We start from the raw sequence: 21,482 nt of genomic DNA on the forward strand, positions 1-21,482 counted from the left end.
AAAATTTAAGAGGTCATCTGGATCTCAAGAACTTTAACAGAGCAAGTATTTTAAATATTTTTTTTAGGCTGAAGTCGATAAGAACATTGAACTTCTGAAGAAGAAAGATGAAGAACTTAGTTCTGCACTGGAGAAAATGGAAAATCAGTCCGAAAATAATGACATAGATGAAGTTATCATTCCAACAGCACCACTTTACAAACAGATCCTGAACTTATATGCAGAGGAAAATGCCATTGAAGACACCATCTTTTACTTGGGAGAAGCATTGAGACGTGGGGTTATTGACCTAGATGTCTTTCTAAAGGTAGGTTTCGCAAGACACTTTTGAATGTGCATTGAAAGTTACGTATTTGACTAACGTTTTGGCGCTGAAAATTCCTGTGTGTCTGTCCCGAGATTGTGTTGCTGGGTTGTTGGTTTTTTTGCCAAAGGGGAACCAGTAGGTTTAAAAAACATCTGCATTTTTTAAAAAGAGAACTTCAGTTAATAAAAGGAATGTCCGTGGTTGTGAAAAGTCCCTAGTTAACAGCATTGTAGACGAAAGACCTGTGTTACTAGGCCAGGTGTAATGGTGGCAGGGCAGTGTGCCCACCTTGCTTTATCACTGTACCTTCACCCTGATTGTGGAGAAACTAAGTGTAAAGGTGAGCAGTTAGTCAGTCTCTACCCTCATTCTATCCTTGGTGGCTTTGCTGAAACAGCTAACTAAGTTTGTGGTAGTGTGGATACAGAAATGAACGCAGACCACCAACTCATTTCCCATAGCCTAATGCTCCACCATGTTCATCTTTTTCTTCCTTACATCAGATTTTTCTATTCCAAGCAGAGTTTCAAATGCTTGAGTGGCTTTGGATCAAGACATAGCCAGATACTGAAAGATGAGTAAGAGGACAGAATGAAAAACGCTGTTTTAGGCATTGACTTCAGTTGGCTATTGCAGGTTGTCTGATTCCGAGGCAAGCAAACCGTATGTATGGACAGACAAAAAGATACACAGAAGCCACTTCTGTAAAAGAGAATCCGCTCATTACCACTGCCTGCCTATGGATTTGTTTATTTATGAGTATGGTGAAGATTTGACACAGCTTATTAGCTAAATGTGGCAGTGATCTATTTTTATAGGTGGGGTATAGAAAAGGGAAAGAAGGGGAAGAGGACAGTCGCAGCTTGTCACCTGTTTAGCTGTGGTTATCAGGCTGGGTTTTATAGGCATTACAGCAGAGGTGTCTCTTAAGGGAGGCATTTGCAGGAAGACAAGGTGCATGTGGGAGAAAGCCTGGAGGCTTTTTACAAGAGAAGCTGACAGGTGGGCAGTAAGGGCGTGGGACATTGGCAGAGCAAAGGCAGTGATGTATGTCACAGAAAGTTACTAAGTTAGGAAGGGTGGGGTGAAGTTGTGAAGGATGCAGGGGTCCACCTATGCGGAGCCAGTTGCATACTTGGGGTGGCCTGTGTCTAGGAAATAGTTTACTGAAGTCACTTCTCTTTTTTAGTATCTCTCTGCTTTCCAATGGTGTAAAGGCACACTAAATTGGTATGCCTTGGTATGCCTTTAAGCTTTCGCTCAACTTAGAAACAGGAATTGTAACTTAAATCTGACCAGCTTTGCATTCCATAAAAAGGTAGCAAACACCACATAGATTCACTTTAAAAAACTTATCTCCAACATGGAATGGTAGTATAGATATTTTTTAATGGCTAGTGCAATAAAAGGCCTCATCCCTATGAGTCTGTTTTCATTTATAACTGAACAGGTAGTGTGGAAATATTTATCCATACTTTTTGGAATGATGATTCACAAGTATTTCAAATATCTTTTGGCCCTGTGCATATGAAATCCTTCAAATTAGATGGGAAGCATATAGCAGATATTGAGTGACCTGATTTTGACCAGTTAACTGAGCAACCAGACATTTTCCAGGAAGGAAAAGCAAAGGGTTTGGGGTTGCTGATCGTAGTCTTGTCTTAACTTCACTTATAGGTCAAATCATTTCAAGAGAGGTTGATAGCTAAATGTTTAATTAAGGATCAGGATAAAAAATGCCATGCAGTGGGCAAAAAGATACCCCACCTGTATTTTGCAGGTGAATAAATCCACAGCGACTTTGAAACAAAGTATTATACAGATTATTGCGGATCTTAAGCATAAAAAAGAAGCTTACAAGAAGTGGAAGGTTGGACATATGACCAGGGAAGAGTATAAAAATATTGCTCGGGCATGTAGGAATGAAATTAGGAGGGCCAAATCGCACCTGGAGCTGCAGTTAGCGAGAGATGTTAAGAGTAACAAGAAGGGTTTCTTCAGGTATGTTGGCAACAAGAAGAAAGCCAAGGAAAGTGTGGGCCCCTTAATGAATGAGGGAGGCAACCTAGTGACGGAGGATGTGGAAAAAGCTAATGTACTCAATGCTTTTTTTGCCTCTGTCTTCACGAACAAGGTCAGCTCCCAGACTGCTGTGCTGGGCATCACAACATGGGGAGTAGGTGGCCAGCCCTCTGTGGAGAAAGAGGTGGTTAGGGACTATTTAGAAAAACTGGACGTGCACAAGTCCATGGGGCCGGATGAGTTGCATCCGAGAGTGCTAAAGGAACTGGCGGCTGTGATTGCAGAGCCATTGGCCATTATCTTTGAAAACTCGTGGCGAACGGGGGAAGTCCCGGATGACTGGAAAAAGGCTAATGTAGTGCCCATCTTTAAAAAAGGGAAGGAGGAGGATCCTGGGAACTACAGGCCAGTCAGCCTCACTTCAGTCCCCGGAAAAATCATGGAGCAGGTCCTCAAAGAATCAATCCTGAAGCACTTACATGAGAGGAAAGTGATCAGGAACAGTCAGCATGGATTCACCAAGGGAAGGTCATGCCTGACTAATCTAATCACCTTCTATGATGAGATTACTGGTTCTGTGGATGAAGGGAAAGCAGTGGATGTATTGTATCTTGACTTTAGCAAAGCTTTTGACACGGTCTCCCACAGTATTCTTGTCAGCAAGTTAAGGAAGTATGGGCTGGATGAATGCACCATAAGGTGGGTAGAAAGTTGGCTAGATTGTCGGGCTCGACGGGTAGTGATCAATGGCTCCATGTCTAGTTGGCGGCCGGTGTCAAGTGGAGTGCCCCAGGGGTCGGTCCTGGGGCCGGTTTTGTTCAATATCTTCATAAATGATCTGGAGGATGGTGTGGATTGCACTCTCAGCAAATTTACGGATGATACTAAACTGGGAGGAGTGGTAGATACGCTGGAGGGCAGGGATAGGATACAGAGGGACCTAGACAAATTGGAGGATTGGGCCAAAAGAAATTTGATGAGGTTCAATAAGGATAAGTGCAGGGTCCTGCACTTAGGACGGAAGAACCCAATGCACAGCTACAGACTAGGGACCGAATGGCTAGGCAGCAGTTCTGCGGAAAAGGACCTAGGGGTGACAGTGGACGAGAAGCTGGATATGAGCCAGCAGTGTGCCCTTGTTGCCAAGAAGGCCAATGGCATTTTGGGATGTATAAGTAGGGGCATAGCGAGCAGATCGAGGGACGTGATCGTCCCCCTCTATTCGACATTGGTGAGGCCTCATCTGGAGTACTGTGTCCAGTTTTGGGCCCCACACTACAAGAAGGATGTGGATAAATTGGAAAATGTCCAGCGGAGGGCAACAAAAATGATTAGGGGACTGGAACACATGAGTTATGAGGAGAGGCTGAGGGAACTGGGATTGTTTAGTCTGCAGAAGAGAAGAATGAGGGGGGATTTGATAGCTGCTTTCAACTACCTGAGAGGTAGTTCCAGAGAGGATGGTTCTAGACTATTCTCAGTGGTGGAAGAGGACAGGACAAGGAGTAATGGTCTCAAGTTGCAGTGGGGGAGGTTCAGGTTGGATATTAGGAAAAACTTTTTCACTAGGAGGGTGGTGAAACACTGGAATGCATTGCCTAGGGAGGTGGTGGAATCTCCTTCCTTAGAAGTTTTTAAGGTCAGGCTTGACAAAGCCCTGGCTGGGATGATTTAATTGGGTATGGGTCCTGCTTTTGAGCAGGGGGTTGGACTAGATGACCTCCTGAGGTCCCTTCCAACCCTGATATTCTATGATTCTATTAAAAATGCTTAAAATTAAACTGATTCAATAAAACTATTTAACTTTTAAAGCTCATTGTTGTGTGCCCATCTCAGTTAATACTCACTCCTTTTATATTTCTCAAATACAATGCCTAAGGGACTCAAAAGTCTAGTAGTCTGCACCTACGCAATCAGTACTATTGGTTCTTTTTTCTAATGATAGAAGTTCACTGACATTCCAATTTGGGGTGAGACTTCAAATCTGGGGTTCAGCTTTAGCATCCCATGCATGGAGAGGCCAAATAATGGCTTAACATCTGGTCCTTAAGCAGCTTGGCTGTTGCATTCACCAATGTGGTCTTCACCCCAGCTTCCAACAAGTATCGTCGTCTCTCATGGGAGGCACAGTAGTAATCTACAGTGATTCAATTTAATTTGTTATACGCTCCATAAAATGAAATGTTTTTACCAGATACTTAATTCACTAAAAATAAACCATAGTGAATGATACTTTATTGAATTTGATTGCTATTTCTTAGCAAAGAAAGTGCTGTGAACTATGTGTTGCAGTTTGCAGAAAGTGTAAAATATTTTACTTTGGGACATATCTTGAGGTCCTTACTCTGTGTTTACTTAAATCAGGATTTGGCCCTGACAGTGTAAATATCCATTTCCAGAAATAAACATCACATTTGGCTCAGATTATGCAAAGTATTAAAATTTTGGATTGCAGATAATCTCAGATTGTAATGAAGACCATACTAAATTGTATCTTCTCTTTCTCCAGCATGTACGTCTTCTGTCGCGCAAGCAATTCCAGCTGAGAGCACTAATGCAGAAGGCAAGAAAAACTGCAGGACTCAGTGATCTGTACTGACCTCTCTGACTTTAACTGGGAAGTAGGGCTCCTTAAGAAACAGTCACTCTCTTTTAATCAGTAGGTGCCCAGAATAAGTTATTACATCATTCAAGTGTAAGATATTTTGAATCAATAATATATTTTCTTTTTCTTTTTGGTAAAGACTAGCTTTTATTAATGCACTTTCTATTCCCTGTAACCTTTTTTGTGTTGGTGGATTAATGCTAAATAAAACTTATTGCATAATTTTTTTCTTCCTATGTTTTTGTTTAGAATATACTTCCTTTGCAAACAGATATGTCTTCCTAGTTTGTGCAACTTTTTATTTAACTAACAAACATACATATCACTAATAGATTGCTGAGACCTGGAAACATCTTTTCTTCAGTGTCCAGAACTAGGAAGAATAAACACAGTTGCTTTAAGTATGGCTGTTATGTCATTTTTAAGTTTATTATAAACTAATGAAAGCAGGGTGCCCAAAGTAAAGGCTTGTCTTCTGTGCTTGATCATGTCACCCAGGAAATGTGATTTCTTGCAGGGTGAGCATAGCAAAAACGATGGTGATTTTTTCCCCCCATTCTATTTAGATATTACAAGCAAATATCACCCACTGGTAGTATTGCAGTTTGTAAAAACAGCTAGACAAAATAGGAAACGTTGACCTTAATTAGGCTGAGGTGTATAACACTTGTAATCACCTCATAGGTTTGTTTCAAGCTTCCATTTCCTTAACAAATTGTTTATGCTGCAAATTGCTTTCTATAATCCACACTAATGGAGCCTGCTCTTTTCCCAGGTGACTAATTACCACCATCTCCTCAGCAACTTGATGTCATTTGCTTCCTTAGATTAGGGCTGGTGTGGGCTACCTCAACGAATCCTTCATGGAAACCAAATTTTCATGTCCTTTTCCCCTTTCAAGATGAAGTGCAGAGGTCATATACTGTAAAGGGCCCAAAACAAGCAGCATTCACACTTCCCTAAGCAAACTGCCTCATTTTCATGCTAAATGCAATGACCTTCCTCCCATAAGAGGCCAAAGAAATCCATGTGTATCTCCCAAAAGAGTCTGAAGGGAAATTTCCTCATCCTTGTTGGAGTCTGACTCTGAAGACACCTCTGAGGAGTTTTAATGCAGATGACATGAGCTGCTTATTCTAGAGCTGGATGTATGGCCACTATTCCTTTAGGTTTTCCGTTCATTCAAGATGGCAGTTTTGGTTCAGTTTTTTTACTCTGTCAGATGAGTACAAGAAATGGTTTTGTTCCCCCCTCCCTTCCAAATCTCCAGTAATTATTTTTCCTCCAACTAACTGGTCCTGAGAAACATGTCCAGCTTTCACATTAATCAAGAGCTGTGTATCCCTCCCTACTTTCTTTCTGGACCTAAAGTGGGACAAAAAGGATCCTGCACGTGGTCTGTTTCTTTAAATTACAGAGGGCTGTAACTCAATAATCCAATTTATTTTTTCCTCAAAGTCAAGATGTATCTTCCTTCCTCCTCAAGTCAGCTCACTACTACAATTTAGGGCCCTTATTAGTAGAGTACTTGGAGATATTCCCTACAAAAAGGTGATTTCCCCCCTCCCCCCAAGGTTTTCAGTGTGTATCTACAGTAATCCATTCCCCCACTCTTATTGTGTTCTGTATGGTTTGTTAACTGCTTCTGTTAGTGCATTAGATTTTAGGGAAGCTGTTAGCCTGCTTCCATGTATGCACTAGCAGCAGACACTCCTATTATGACAGGTTTCAGAGTAACAGCCGTGTTAGTCTGTATTCGCAAAAAGAAAAGGAGTCCTTGTGGCACCTTAGAGACTAACCAGTTTATTTGAGCATGAGCTTTCGTGAGCTACAGCTCACTATGGTATACCTTTGTTCTGATTCATTTGCCTGTTAACCACCTGTGGAGAGAGAAGGATGGATCCCATTAGCACAGATTGCTGAGTTACTCTCAATTCCATTTTACAGGAAAGGAAAAAAATCCTCTTGTTTTTCTTTGGCATGTAGTTTGCCTTGGTTTATTTAGGTCAACTTTTTGAAATGTATCTTTGCGATTAAGCTTCGCCTCAAGCTCCTAAATCCATATTTTACATGTCAAAATATAGAAGACATGTTATTCAAGAGTACTCAGCCCCTGCAGTCTCTGCTCTCATCTATTTACTGGGATTTTTGTGTAATAACTAATGAGTTAGCTATTTAATATTCAAAGGGGAGGTCTTTTTACTGAGATTTGAGATAAGGGGGCTATAGGAATAGTAGAGAGGACTGGTTCATATTGAGAATCTGGATTTAAATACCAAGCTTTTGTGGATCTGTACTCCTCTCTGCATCAAACTGACTTCAATCTAACCTTGTGTCCTGCTTCTGAAAGTGGCCAGTGCCATGCTTCAAAAGGGACAACTCTGAACAGAGCAATGTCATGTGATCCATCCCCTTTCCAAAAGCTATGTTTGAGGCCTAATGTAAAATTAGACAAGGAAACAGAAGTAGCAGTTCATGGTTTATTTGGTGTTAGGGCTGGTACAGTTGAATGCTTGCAGTGGCCTTTACTTGTTGTATACAGCAGTCCTGGTTTTTACATTTCTAGGAACCAGATTTACAGCTATTCCAGTATCGTACACAAAAATTAAGTTCTCCGGAAAAGGTATGCACAGAGATTCCAAAGCAGTTAGGAAAATACATTTGGACCTGCAACAAGTTGAGATCTTTAATCTATCAGTCAGAGAAAGTTGGTCAGCGTTGGTTTGCCCCCATCCTTTTTGTAATACAAGAAATACTTTGGTCTCTACATTTATTACACAGTTGTGAAACCAATTATATTCTTCTGAACTGACATTAAACTGAGAAAAAGGCAGAGGATTTTGCTAGGCAGTGCTGTTTTACAAGGAGTGCTAGATCTACTTTACACCACTTAACTGTAAATTACTAGGTTGTGATCCACCTCTGGCTACAAATACAGGTTTTGGTGACTAGGAATAGCCCCAGAACAGTTTCCTACTCTAATTTCAGGAAACTGAGTTGTTCATAGATTTTAGCTTTACATGTTTCTAGTCAGTACCTACATCAAAGGACATGACCTACTTGAAAAGTGCAACAGACAAATCCATTATACTATTATATAGTGAAATGAAGTTCTAGGACATAAGAATTAAAACTGCAGTTCCTTCTGGATTCCCCAAAGTGTATCTGCACTCTTCCTTAGCTTTTCTTCCTCCTCACTCTTCAGAGTCATCTTTACTACATCCGTAATGCCACCATATCCCAACACACAAGGAACACTTAAGAAGACATCATCATGTATTCCATACATGCCCTGAAAAGGAAATAGAAGGATATTACATGGTTCTTTTACAACCCTGGTTTACTTTATTTTCAAGTATTAGCCCATCATGTCACCACTTCCTTTAAGCCAGTGGTCTAAATTGTTAGCCAAATTTCACAGGAAATTAGGCAGCTCTGGATATTAATATTTACAGCTGTAAATTAGTTTACCTCTTAACACAAGAATGGTGGACGTTTCTCTGCTTTAACAAGCTGCTGCTTACCTTAACCATAGTAGAAATTGGGTGAACCCTCTTTAGGTTCTTCATAATAGTTTCAGCTAGATCTGCCACAGAGAGACCAATAGCCCATGATGTGTATCCCTTCAACTTGATCACCTCATAGGCACTGCAAAGGTAAAGTACTTGCTTTACATTTTCTAAAAGTAAAATGGTTAAACTGAAGTTTGTTATAACTTGGATTATGAAATCTTAAAACAATGGGTATGATTTCCAAAAAATCACCTAACTCAGTGGCACCAGTCCCACTGACTTTCAGCAGGACTTGTGCCCTTCTACAGGATTAAGCACTTCTGAAAATTCCACCCAGTCTGTTTAACAGTCAAGCACCAAGGTACCTATTAACTAGATTTAAAGTATTGGGTTCTCTGCACCGAAAAAAATTACAGGTGCATTATTATGCCCATCTATGTAAGAGTTCTTGGCATACAAGATTGCAGCTCACCAGAAATTAACATGTTTTCTCCATGTTTCTGTTCTGCTGATACTGCAGCAGATACTTACAAATACCATAACTGAGCACAGCCGGTTAGAGACAACACATCTGCTCCATTTGACATTATGCACTATATAAGTCTGTGCCATTTAAGGGTAAAGCAACTTGTTCTAGTGTAAAATTGCTCTTTACCTGTCCACCACCTGTTTGTGGACTTCTTTCCAGTGCTCTTTGTCTGTATCAGTTCCTAGGTCTGGGTGCAGAGCCTTCAGGGAGACACCAGCAACATTAACCCCACTCCAGACAGGTACTAAGATAAATACACAAAATTAACGAGTTATTTCACAGTAGAGCAGTTATCCATCCACCAGACAAATCCTAATTTCACTCCACCCAAATATATACTGACAATTAGCGTAACACCTGGTAGAGTGAATCTGTTGCCATACAAGTGCCATTGTGGTTTTGATGTCTGAATGTAACACTAAATTTTTTTTTAAATGTTTGTATCTCTTACAGGATTAAAATAAGTCTTGTGAACCTAGTCCTGTTTGAGTGTCTGAGCCAGTTTCTTTATTTGGCATCTCAAGGTTAAAGGTGGTCAGTTTGGGTTTTTTATTGGTCAAGAAATGAATTGTCAATAAGGGACTATTTAGATTCATGAGGAGCTGGGGAGGTGAGAAGGGAAAGCAATTTTGAAGTCTCCCCTTCCCAGACAATGCTGTTTCAATCACTTGAAGGTGTGTTGAACAAAAACAACATTCCTAGGTACTCCTGACCTAGGTCTGCACTTCAGTTCCTCCACATAAGTTTTGAGAGAGAGGCCAAAAAAAAAAAAAAGCATTAAGACTGAGTGACTAAAATTAAAAATCTTGTCTAGTGCCGGTCTGATGACAACAGCGTTTTTCAAGAGGCCCTTGCAAGGAAGAGCTTCACCCTCCCACTCCTTCAGCTCCCTACTGGAGAGGTCTGGGGAGAATTTAATCTGCAGATTTTGGCCCTCCTTGGGTTACAGTAATGACCTTTTCTAACAGAACAGGTTAAGTCAAATATAGATCATCTACTGTTACTACATGCCACAGCTAAGTTAAGGAAGGCAATGCTTGTTCTCTTAACTTGCCTCATGTTAAGGTCCTAATGAGCAATTCTTTGCAAAAGATTGAATACTGGTGTTTCCTAGGACCCTGGTAGAGTTTTAGTCTTGAGCTCGTAGTACATTAGCCTTATTCTGTTTGTGTTTTTTTGTTTTTTTTTTTAAAAAAAGCACTAAAGATAAATAGGGCTTCATACGTACCACTAGAATCTCCATGCTCTCCAATTATCCACCCATGGCAGCTTAGAGAATGGATACCCAGTCTTTCTCCCATGAGGTAGCGGAAACGGGCAGAATCCAGATTGCAGCCGCTACCAATAACACGGTGTTTAGGAAAGCCGCTGATCTTCCAGGCCACATAGGTCAAAATATCAACTATTAATACAATAAAAGGACTGAGTCTTTAATCAATGAAAAATTCTAATGCCTTGTTTGACAAAGACAGTTTATTTCAACTGATTCTTGTGAGGGTTTTATCTGTAAGCGGAGAAGATTTTTACTAAATATGCTGAATAGAGTACCAGAATTGATACACACCTTCCCAATATATACCTAATTGCCTCTTAGCAAAGCCACCTTTTTAGCTGCATGGCAGAGGTTTAAATTACACTATCTGTAAGACATGGCACCCTCCATTACACACAGTCCTGCTTCAAGAGCTTTACAGAAGTAGTTACAGGCAAGTTTAAACTGGAGGGTGAGGCTTAATTCTCAAACAGGCAATGTGAAGATTTTTTTTTTTTTTTGCGGGGGGAGGAAGGGAGGTGACTGCATCTTGCTCTTCCTAAATTCTGTTCTGAACTGGGAACTTGAGACAAGTGTTACCTCAAATCCCTAGCCCATTAAACTAGGTTAGTTTTCCCCTCTCTGAAAAAATGCTTCCCTCTTCCATAAGAACCAGGGAACGATGAGGGCTTTATTAAGCAGTCCTAACAAGCCTGACCTGGATTTGATACGACGAGCAGCGTGCAGTCAGGGCTGTACTTGACAATGTTGGGAATGATGAATTTGAAGATGTTCACATTGCGCTGGACCAAGTTAAGACGACTCTCTCCTTCTTGCTGGCGCGCGCCAGCTGTGATGATAACCAGCTTGGAGTGTGCGGTCACACTGTAGTCTACAAAGAAAGTGTCAAACGTTAATTCTTTCCACAGATAGCTCAGAACAAGCCTAGAGTTCCTACCATCCTCAAGTTAGAGCTCACTGTCTGAAAGTGCAGAGAGGCAGTAGTTAGTGGATACAGTGCTCTCCTGCTAGTCAGTTGTTCTCTGCTACGCAGAGAAAATTCCATCAGCTTCATTTTGTTGCTGCACAAGTTTCTCTGATACTATAGTAATGGGGGCTAAATGAGTATGATAGGACTAGCTCTTTGAGTGTGGACGGTTTTAAGCACTCTTATCTACAGCTATGAAACGTGGACACTCTGTAACACACACCTGAAGAAACTAGAGCATTTTCATATGTGCTGTCTGTCTCCCATGTAACATAAAGTGGGCAGAAAGATACCAAACAAGGTCCTGGACCAGTGCTGCATGACTAGCATTGAATCCCTGATAATACATGTACAACTTTGCTTGGCAGGTCACCTCATCCATATGGATGACACACAACTCCTCTCAGCCATGTTTTATGGACAGTTAAAAATGGGAGCATGTACACTGGGAGGCCAACAAAAAAATTAAAGGCACTACCCAGGCTCATCTGAAAGCTCTTCAAATCAACCCTAACACATGAGAAGCTGCCAAAGAAGCATGAGTGAAGAAAGCAGGCTGTGGCAAAAAACACATGGCCACATCTGCCTGCCATGCAGCCATATCTGCAGATCCCTTAATTGGGTTACGTTCACCTGAGAGCACTCACTGAAAGACTCATGTCAGCTATAACAGGAGACTCCAACAATGGAAGGAGGGAGAAGAAAGCCCCAAGTGTTACCTTTCATGGAATGTGTGGTGTTTTTTTTTAAGGAAATACTGGGTGCACTGCTACTGATGGTAGCCCTAGAGAGAAGCCAATCTGGACAATAGCTGAGGTATAGGTGGTGGTGGTATATGCTTTTCTGGCTACTGTAAGCATGGGGTGACATGTCTTACAATTTAAAAAAAAAAGCCTCTGTTCTGATAGGGACTGCCTATGGCTGAAGGAGTTACTCCTTGGCAGAGAAATAAGTAAACTATGCACTAACACTTGCCATAGTCACTAGCCACTGTGAAATTTAAACTGGCATGGCCTGAGCTGTTGTTAGCCAATAGGAGTGGTAGACAAGAACACACATCATGCTGGTGATTAGCCAGCTGCAGAGTAAAGTGATCTAGGAGGATCATCCAGGTAAGCTGAAACACCTTTATGTAAGAACCTGTAAAAAAAAATTCTGGCCCCCTTGGCCAATTCTAGAACACAGTGCTCACCTCCACAAGCTTTAATGAGAAGTTACAAACGCCAGTCTGGCAGCCACGAACCATTTTTTATTTTTTCCCCCCAGAGAAGCTACAGTTAGTGATATGGAACAACTTCCATATGAGGAGAAATTAAGAAGATGGACTGTTCAGCTAAGAAGAGAGACAACTAAGGGCAGGGGGATACGAGAGGTTTATAAAAATTATGACTGGTGTGTGAGATACTGACAGACCAGGTGTTAACTTGTGTCAAGGTCCCCATGTCAACAGAATACGGATTCCAGCTATGCATTTGTCAATCTGGCTCACCAGTGTGGTTACAATAGGTATTAGAATTACAAGAATATGTTTGTTTAGCTTTTATTAAAGGATTGAGAATGCATGCAGCAAGTATCTTACTTTAAAGATATGCAGTCCATATTGTAAGGTAATATTGGAGTGGTTGTATTGTGAGCCTCTAAGGCACCAGACAAGAGACATGCATTAAATTAGTGTGAAAGGCTGATCTTCACCAGAAGTTGTTACGCTCTCCCCCTCCGCCAAAAAAAGTCCATTGATACCAGATGAACTAGTGTACGACATTGCAAGTGGAATTTCCCCTACATACTCTCAACAAGAGGAGAAGAGAGACTTCTTGTTCTGCTCTCCCCCCAGAAGATGAGCCACGCAAGTGAACTCCTCCCATTAAGCTTGTAGCACAGAACAAGGTTGAAGACAAAAACCCTAAACAAAAGGAACTAAGGATCTCTACGCTGCTTGCATTGTCCTTGAAAATGGACATGGGTTTTCTAGGCATAAGCAAGAAATCCCCATCTGCTTAGCCTGGGTTAGCTCTCAAGGACATATAGAGCTTGCTTATCAGACTATTCTACCACCTTTTGAAACTTAAGATAGACATAGATGAGTTACAATGTGCTTTAGCTTTGTAAATAACTCAGTTTCCTTTTCCTATTTAAAAAGGACTTTATACTGTTTATTTTAGGATTGGCTACAGGCATAGTCTTTGGTGTCAGATCTAAGGTACAACTGACCTGGGGTAAGTTACTGGGCTTTTGATACCAGGAGTAACCCGAATATTGCTGTGATTCTTGGTGTAAAGGACTTTGCTCACCTGGATGGGAAAACAGATTGGAGAACCCAAGGGGACTGAGACTCCATGTTTAGGCAGTTCTGGTGCTGGAGGAATTTACACTTGGTTGTGAGTTCTATACTTAGATTTCACCAACCAATTTGGGTTTGTGCCCTGTTTCCTAACAGTCTGCCCTGAGGTCGGTACTCACACTTGAGTCACTACAGGCAGCATTACAGTGTACAGAAAGTGAACAGGGAAGTGTTGTTTATCCACTTCACATAACAAACACTAAGGGGTCACCTGATATAATTAATAAGCAGCAAGTTAACATATATAAGGAAGTACTTCATGAAAATGGGTTCCAGAGGTTGACTCTGCGTTGTGTGATGTTGAAGGCCAAAATATAATTAGGTTTAAAAAAAAAAAAGAAAAGAAACACACAAACTAGATAAGTTCACAGACAATAGGTCAGTCAGAGGCTATTGGCCGAGATGGTCAGGGATACCACCCCATGCTCTGGGTATGCCTAAGCCTTCAGCTGCCAGAAACTGGGACTGGGGGAGACAACGGATCACTTGAAGTTGCTCTGTTCTGTTCATTTCCTCTAAAGCAGCTGGCACTGCTGGTCTGACCCAGTATGGGTCATTCTCATGTTCTATATGAACAGAAACAGATTAACACCTGCTGTTCAATACTAGGACTAAAAATCAAGTATAACACTTGGATGAGCAACGGTGTATCCAATGAAGTGAGCTGTAGCTCATGAAATCTTATGCTCAAATAAATGTGTATCTGAAGTGATGGTCTCCATTTAGAAACTATATTTATTAAAAAGCCACCACCACCACCACACACTAACCTTTGCCAGAGACAATTTTTGGTGTTCTAAGGAAGAGACTGCCATGCTGGAGATCCAGCATCTCTCCTCTCAGCTTGTCCTCTATGACATCAACAAGGGCAAGTTCATCAGCCAAATCCTACAGGAGGCCAGAAGCACAATTAGAGACCAAGTCAGTGTGCTGGATTTCTGAATTAAAATGTTTCACTGTAATCTGTGAAGTAAGCCTTTAGAAAGATGGCAACAGCATAAATTAAGTGTAGTTAGCCAACAGTTAGTTGCTGGTCAGGATCAGAAAACAGTCATTCTAAGCCAAATATTTTAGTTAGCTGGAACTTCTATCAAGGTGCTAGCTTTTGGGGGTGGGGGAGGGAAGTATTGACACTTGCAGTAATTTTCCTATCTGTACTGCACCTCACACAGCATCACTAGACTGTGGAGTGCACACAGTTCCATGCATGTTAACCTGAACAAGACAAATGGCTTATGAAGCATAATCCAACAGCTAGTGGTTTATAAACCATGACTATATTATAATAACGAAAAGCAAGCATTGTGTAATCTGTGGTACGATCAATACATAGTTTGGTATTTCAGTGTGGAGAACGCAGTTCAGATTTAGAACAGACCACTGTCTCCCACCCCCAAAAACTCCAGGAAAAGATTACTTTCTAGAAGTGACATTGCATACTCTGTGCATTACACACATTTATGTTCAATCCAGCATTTCTCATATCTAAGATAGAATTACTTCTAATACACAGTGGAATAAACAATTCAACAGCTCAGTTTTCTCCTTGCTTAAAAGGAAACCGCTTTAGGCATTCTAGCAGTACAAATAAAGGTTTGGAATCCAGATATATTTTATTCTGTAACTATTTTAGTTATCTGCCCAGGGTGGATAATTACAGTAGAACCCCATTTATCAGACCTTCCATTATCTGGCTCGCTATTAACCAAACAACCAGCACACACATAGGTCCAGAAGCAGGTGATCTCTCTTGTGGCCACTAGACGGCACTGCAGCCTCACTTTCCCATTCTCCATATTGTCATATTTTTTCGTTATCCGATCTGGCTCCTGTCCCAAGTAGATCAGATAAGATATATGGGGTTCTGTACATGAAAGTCAGAAAGCTGGCAGTTGTTGGGGAAACATTCTGATAGTACATGTTATTTGTTAGCTCATGTATAGCAAAGATATGAAGTGAATACCTATATTCCATCTGGCATACAGGGTAAAACTGGCATTTACAAGGTGCAAGAACAGACAGATAAATCAATGGTTCTAGCTCTTCTCCATAGCTTTCTTTGGCTCCAGATGGAGGATGGGTAAACCTTGACACTCACCTTCATCAGGATGCTGATTGCACAAGCCATGCCGACTGCGCCAACCCCAACCACAGTGATCTTGTTGTGAGCATGACTGTGCTCCTCTTTGTGAACGTTTTGAATGAGAAGTTCCTTAACAGACATCTTGTAGTGCTGAAAAGAATTGAAGTGTCATGTAATTTCTCTGAACATCCGAGTTATTACTGTAGCTTTGAAGCAAACTCAGTGTGCCTATAATCATGGACCCTGTTACTAGATGTAGCGCAAGCAAGAAAGTTAGGAGTGACCACATAACTAAGACAGCTGGCGATGCTGCTTGCAGGAGAGAGGCCCAAAGTGTACATTCTGGTTGAGAACCTGTGGGTCACTAATAACTAGAAATTTATTTAAATATACTAAGCAAGCCGATTATAATTTGCCCCCCAATAAGGTGTTATGGGCAATGATTATAGTTGGTGTAGCGCTCTAGTAACATGTTCCAATATTAGCACAGAAGGCTTTGCATTACGGTCCAAGAATTTTTTAGTTAAATAAAGTCACTTCTCTGGGTTTCAGAGTACAGCACTGTCTGGCAAAGGGTATTCTACTGCACCAACAGCAAGGGGCTTATCTTTGCTTAAATTCCTACAGCTGTGCGGCAACAGCAGGTCTATGTAGCCACTACCTATGCAGATGGGGGGGGGGGGGGCATAGCTAATCCACCTCCCCACGAGGCAGTAGCTAGGGTGACAGAAGAGTTCTTAACTATGCCACTCCTGGATTTTTCCCCACCCATGAGCAATGTAGTTATGCTGACCTAATTGTCTAGTGTAGATCAGGCCTAGTACTAGAGCTAGACTCAGGCTACGTCTACACTACAAATTACTTTGGTGTAACTTACATCACTTGGGTGTGAATGATCTGCACCCCTGAGTGACGCAAGTATACAACCTAACGCTGTCCACACCGGCACTTAAGTCAGTGGGAGAGCTTCTCCTGTGGCCGCAGCTACCGCTGCTTGTGAAGGCAGGAGTTAAGCCGACAGGAGAGCTCTCTCCCAACAGCTTAGAGTGTCTTCACCAGAAGTGCTACAGTGGCACACTTGCATCGGTGCAGCTGCTATAGTGTAGACCTAGCCTAAATGACTTACTAGGGCCTTTCTGTATTTTAAGTTCTAGGATACAGGCAGAAAAGACCTCGTCAAGTTCACTTCAGACTTCCCAGCCATGTAAGTGGGAGTGGGTGACCAGACTCCCTAAATTCTCTTGTTAATTAGTTTTAAGGTGCATTTAAGGAATTTCCATTAATGAGCCAGTTAACTTTTCCCCCCTGGGTAGAATATTCTTACAAGAGGAGTATGCTGCATCTCTGGCTGTGCCAGCAGAATAATTTCCCCTATGGCTTCTGCATTCACAACTATTTCAGCTGCATGTTACATCACAAGGAAGATAGGAGTGAGGATCTGGTAAGGCAATATGAATATTTATGAGCATAGTTTTAAATATGCCATTAGTAATATATCCAGTTCTTCAGTCACATACCTGCTCGTTAGGTACCTGGTACTATATGGTCCATGTATGACATTTGATTGACAAAGATAGTCAGTAGTTTGGTGGGGAAGTCTTTAAAATATTACTTAATTTGAGCCACAACTTAGGGGGCTGGTTCCTTTATTTAAGCATCAGACATTCCCACTGGGAAACAGCCTTAATGTTTATCATTACTTTTAATCCAGTCTGGCAGATTGCTAGTAGTTTAAGGCTATGGGGGATATCTTTGGCTGGGATGTGGGAAGTCAATCGAGGAGAGGCTTAGGACACAATTTCAAATTCCACTGACATAAGCAGTAACATATAGGGTAACCTTTCCAAAAGCATTTAAGTGACCTACAAACTTCTGAAAGTGTTCCCCTCCCCCAAGTTTATTCATGGGTATTTGTGAGACAGGTGCCACTTCTTTTGAAGAGCTGTACAAAGCCACTATCGTTCCTCAAAGACGAGACAGAGAATGGGCCAGAACAATGAACCCCCTGCTCCAGCATGTCCCTCAGGGTCAGCACTGAGAGGTGCAAGTTTGCACTGCTACTGCTCTGTTGGTCCTGTGGATGAAGGGATTCAGTAGCTAGGGGCTATGATTCTGGCCCCTTTCAGAGGCACTTACATACACTTCAAAATAAACTGCTTCAACATGGAACATCTCTGCTTCCCAGAGCACTGTGTAACATGAGATACCCACGTGTTCTCCATAGGCCAGATTTGTCCAACACATTTTTTAAAAAGGTGGTATGTGAATCAGTAAAGATTGGGAACTGCTGCTCTAAAGCATCTCCACATGTGCCAAGTCCTCCATGAGATAAAATTTAGACAGGAAATGATACATCCTGTTTGGATCAAAGGCTAATAGAAATATATCAGCTGTAAAATATACGTTTGTGGGATATTATTCCCCCCCAAGGAGTTAGAGCTCAGGGATAGTCATGAAGAATCAAGCATCTGTACACAGCATGAAAGCTACTGCACAGATCCATTGACAGGTGAAATCAATACTTGATTGCATCTATTTAATATGTGGCTCTGTGCCTATGTTGTGTTTTATGACTTTTGCTTTATAACCAACCACAAGCTTTACAAAGGGTCTCTTTAAGGAGGAGGCAAATCATTAATTCTAAGTTAGCTCTACTTTTAGCTCCTAAATATGCACTATCACCATAAGGTTTAAAAAAAAAATTACAGAAAGCAATGCCATCTAGTGAGAAAGCACTGGTAATTTATAAATATGCCCACCTCTAGAGAACTAATCTAGGACTCTCATGACTCAGAGATCACTAACAGCACTGGCTCCATTCCTCACTGATCAAATTAAATAGCTATCTAAGACAGCAAATACTGACCCAAAACACACTGGTTAGTTGGGGTTTTGTTTTGTTTTTCACAAAGTTCGTTAAAACAAATGGGACCACAAATATTAATTGGGCTATTTTTTCCCCTGCACTGTGTCATGTTTGCATAGCTGTATTTCTTCCTCACAGAGCATCAGATTAACACAGTGGGATGTTGTATCGTAGCTGGAATCCAACACAGACCAGGGGCTGTCAGCTTGCCAACCCTAATATCTTGCCAGACCCAAATGCAAATGGCTGGGGCTGGGTTCCATACCGCTGCCAAGGGGCAATAACTGGAATGCCAGCCAAGGCTGTTAGAGCCCTTTGCCATGCTCAGCTTCATGAGCAGAGGAGGACTTAGGGATGGTGGGAGTCCCCGAATTCACCCAGCACAGGCTCAGAGGTTGAACATGTCTCTGACATTTTAGGAGTAGGCACACACCACCATCCACCCACCCCCTGGCTGCTCCCTACAAGCCCTTGCAGTGTTACTGCCTGCAGCAAGCTTTGCTTGATCAAGGTGGGCGCTCCCTGGTTTTGTCTAGGGAAGATCAGCCCAAGCACTACCTCAAGCAGCTCAGTGCTGTTTCAGCTCCTCTGTGTGCTCAGTCCTGCTCCAGCCAAAGGGGCTAGCGGAAAATTAGTCCTCACAGTGTGTTAAAGGGGCAGCTGAGTTCTGACTCTGCCTGACTAGGGGTCAGGGTCTGCTACCCCATGCAAAAGTAACCCTCCTTTCATTCGCATGCCCAATCTGCCCAGCCGCCTCCTATGCCCTGTGCCAGCAAGAACTGCAAGGGCCAGCCAAGCTAACTCCCACTCTGGACACGGATTTCACTTCCCCTTTCCAGCCACAGGCAGAAGCTAGCCCCGCCTTCACCCCCCAGAATTCATCATGCCGTGTTGCCCAAGGGAAAGTGCTCGGATGTGTCTGGGTGCAGTAATCTGGAGAGGAGTAATGAAGTTCACTGCAAACGTTGCAACCCTCCACGCTAAGCAGCCAAGCCACCAGCAACCGCAAGATTCTCCCCTCCACCCAATTCAGACAGGATCAGGTCCTTTGCAGCCCAGCGACCCTAAGCAACCCCTGTAAAGGAGGATCAGCTAAGCAGGAGCCTTATCCCCAGGGGCTTGCCCATCACACAGCAAGGAAGCACCTTGACTGGGCTCCAAGATCAGCAACAGTAAAAAGATAACTGCATGTAACAGCTCCACAGCAGTGACTCAGTCGATGATTAAAGCGGATGTTGCAGCTTGGGGAAGAACTCAGAACACACGGCATGTAGCCACGGTGCCTACTGCCCCAGTCCACCTCCAAAATCAGTGTGACCCAGAGACTGCAGCCAGAATCACCACCACGTCCCCCAAAATACGGTTACCTAGGGCTGCCATAACCCTCCCAGTGCGCAGGGGTTGTATAACTAACCCTTCCATCCCCCCGACCCCCCGAGTTACAGTGGCCCAGGGATCAGATACCTGTAACTCATCTGTCCCTAAAAGCAATTCAGTTACTAGAGGCTACGTAGCCCTTCTGTGTACCCCACACCACAGCGCAGTGACCCAGGGAGCACAGAAGGAGAACCCAGCCAGCGCTCCCGCACAAAACAGTGACCCAGGGGCTTATATAACCCGCACCACCCGTGTGGCCAGGGATCGCAGCACAGAGCCCTCCTACCCCTCCCTCAAACCCAACCGAGGAGCCACAGGTTTAAATAACCCCCCCCCCCCAAAAAAATAAATAAATACAAGTGACTCGGCGGATTATGCAACTAACCCGCCGCATCCTAGCGGCCCCCCCCGGCTCTAGCAGCGTCTGTGCACAGCGCTGCCCTTGCTCCAAGCGGCCGGGCTGGGAGATCCTGCAGCGCCGCACTCCCGCCTGCGGCTTACCTGGGAGCTCGAGCTCGCAAAGACTGCACGGCCCTCCCGCTGCTCCGGCCCGCTCCCCGCCAACACTGCAGTACCGCTGCCGGGGGGAGGGGCGGGGGATATAAAGAGGGCTCCGCGGCTGACGTGCGGCCAGCGGGGCGGAGCGCGCTGGGCCAGAGCCCGAGTGGGGACGTGCCCGCCTGCACGTCGGGCTGGCCCGGCCCTGGCTCGGCGGGGGAGTCTGCAGCCTTGCGCGCAAACCAGGCTGTTTGCGAAGGGGCCTTGGCTCGATGCAGAGGTCAGGACCTGCCGTGCAGGGGAGTTGGTTTTTAAAGATTACCTGGGAGCTAAGTGAGGCGCCTGAGCCCCATTTTACAATTGGGGAAACTGAGGCACGGGATATTTACAAACGTTATCGCTGACCACGTTAAAGGTCCCTTGCTTAAGGGGGTGGAGGGTTTCTTTATGAGGAATAAGGAGACTTGGAAGGATTTTTAGGTTGACTTTTGGATTTTTTTTTTTTTAAGCATTGAAATGCAGGCCTTGGCTGCCCTTGGAAAGCTCTATGATAACTGAAGAATTTAGTGAAATTAGGCTATCACAGAAGCCTGAAACCTGAGTAATTGAGATGGGAAGGGGAATTTGTCTGTTTTTGTGAATAGCTATTTAATGTCAGTGATTAATTAGGATTCTGGAGAAAAGACTACTTTCTCATACCTTCCCAGACCCTCCCTTTTTCATTAAGCTGTGTGAGGCCAGGATATACATTTTCCTTGTCTAGACTAGGAACAATATATTTTTTAAGACACGTTAGCTAGCAGGTATTAAGTGCTGTTTAAAATGTGTGTTGCTAGCAGCTAATATAGACAGACTTAACACCTTTAAAAATGTGTGATTACTGGTTCAATGGTTGGCCCCACCACCAGATAGTGTTTTTAAATGCTGTCTCTGTTTAAACCAGGTGTTAAAAGCATTCACAAGTGGTAGCTAACACATTTCCTAACCATATCTTCCCACTTTTGATAGTGATGTCATTGAATCCCACTTCATAATTTCACTTCATGTGGTTTGCCTCTTTGGTTGTTGCAGTTAGTCTCACAAATTAAGAGAAGCTGTACTG

At 42.9% G+C, this 21,482-nt stretch overlaps 2 protein-coding genes across 2 annotated transcripts in view; one reads left to right on the top strand and one right to left on the bottom strand.

Moving 5' to 3' along the window:
- TSG101 (tumor susceptibility 101) overlaps positions 1 to 5,156 on the top strand; it is a 49,092-nt gene extending 43,936 nt beyond the window's left edge. Inside the window, exons 9-10 of the mRNA XM_077818305.1 lie at positions 68 to 307; positions 4,839 to 5,156. Coding sequence (XP_077674431.1) covers positions 68 to 307; positions 4,839 to 4,928 — 330 coding nt within the window. The 3' untranslated portion in view covers positions 4,929 to 5,156. The remainder of the gene's footprint in view (positions 1 to 67; positions 308 to 4,838) is intronic.
- A 2,244-nt stretch (positions 5,157 to 7,400) lies between these two features.
- On the bottom strand, positions 7,401 to 20,521 carry LOC144265586 (L-lactate dehydrogenase A chain). The gene is made up of 8 exons (XM_077818306.1): positions 20,384 to 20,521; positions 15,655 to 15,789; positions 14,327 to 14,444; positions 10,946 to 11,119; positions 10,204 to 10,377; positions 9,102 to 9,219; positions 8,459 to 8,582; positions 7,401 to 8,226 (listed from the first exon to the last, which is right to left on the bottom strand). Exons 2-8 carry the CDS (start codon positions 15,778 to 15,780, stop codon positions 8,062 to 8,064), a joined length of 999 nt encoding a protein of 332 aa, XP_077674432.1. The 5' UTR covers positions 15,781 to 15,789; positions 20,384 to 20,521; the 3' UTR covers positions 7,401 to 8,061.
- Positions 20,522 to 21,482: the final 961 nt, after the last annotated feature.

This window comes from Eretmochelys imbricata, chromosome 6 (assembly GCF_965152235.1).
Source record: "Eretmochelys imbricata isolate rEreImb1 chromosome 6, rEreImb1.hap1, whole genome shotgun sequence".
Taxonomy (NCBI): domain Eukaryota; kingdom Metazoa; phylum Chordata; order Testudines; family Cheloniidae; genus Eretmochelys; species Eretmochelys imbricata.

What these genes read in the sequence shown, in the direction of transcription:
- LOC144265586 (XM_077818306.1), bottom strand. Translation starts at nt 15,780, where the DNA reads ATGTCTGTTAAGGAACTTCTCATTCAAAACGTTCACAAAGAGGAGCAC. An exon ending in GCTCGTCGTATCAAATCCAG is followed by an intron (nt 10,378 to 10,945) that starts GTCAGGCTTGTT and finishes TTGTATTAATAG; the next exon opens with TTGATATTTTGACCTATGTG. An exon ending in CACAAACAGGTGGTGGACAG is followed by an intron (nt 8,583 to 9,101) that starts GTAAAGAGCAAT and finishes TTACCTTTGCAG; the next exon opens with TGCCTATGAGGTGATCAAGT.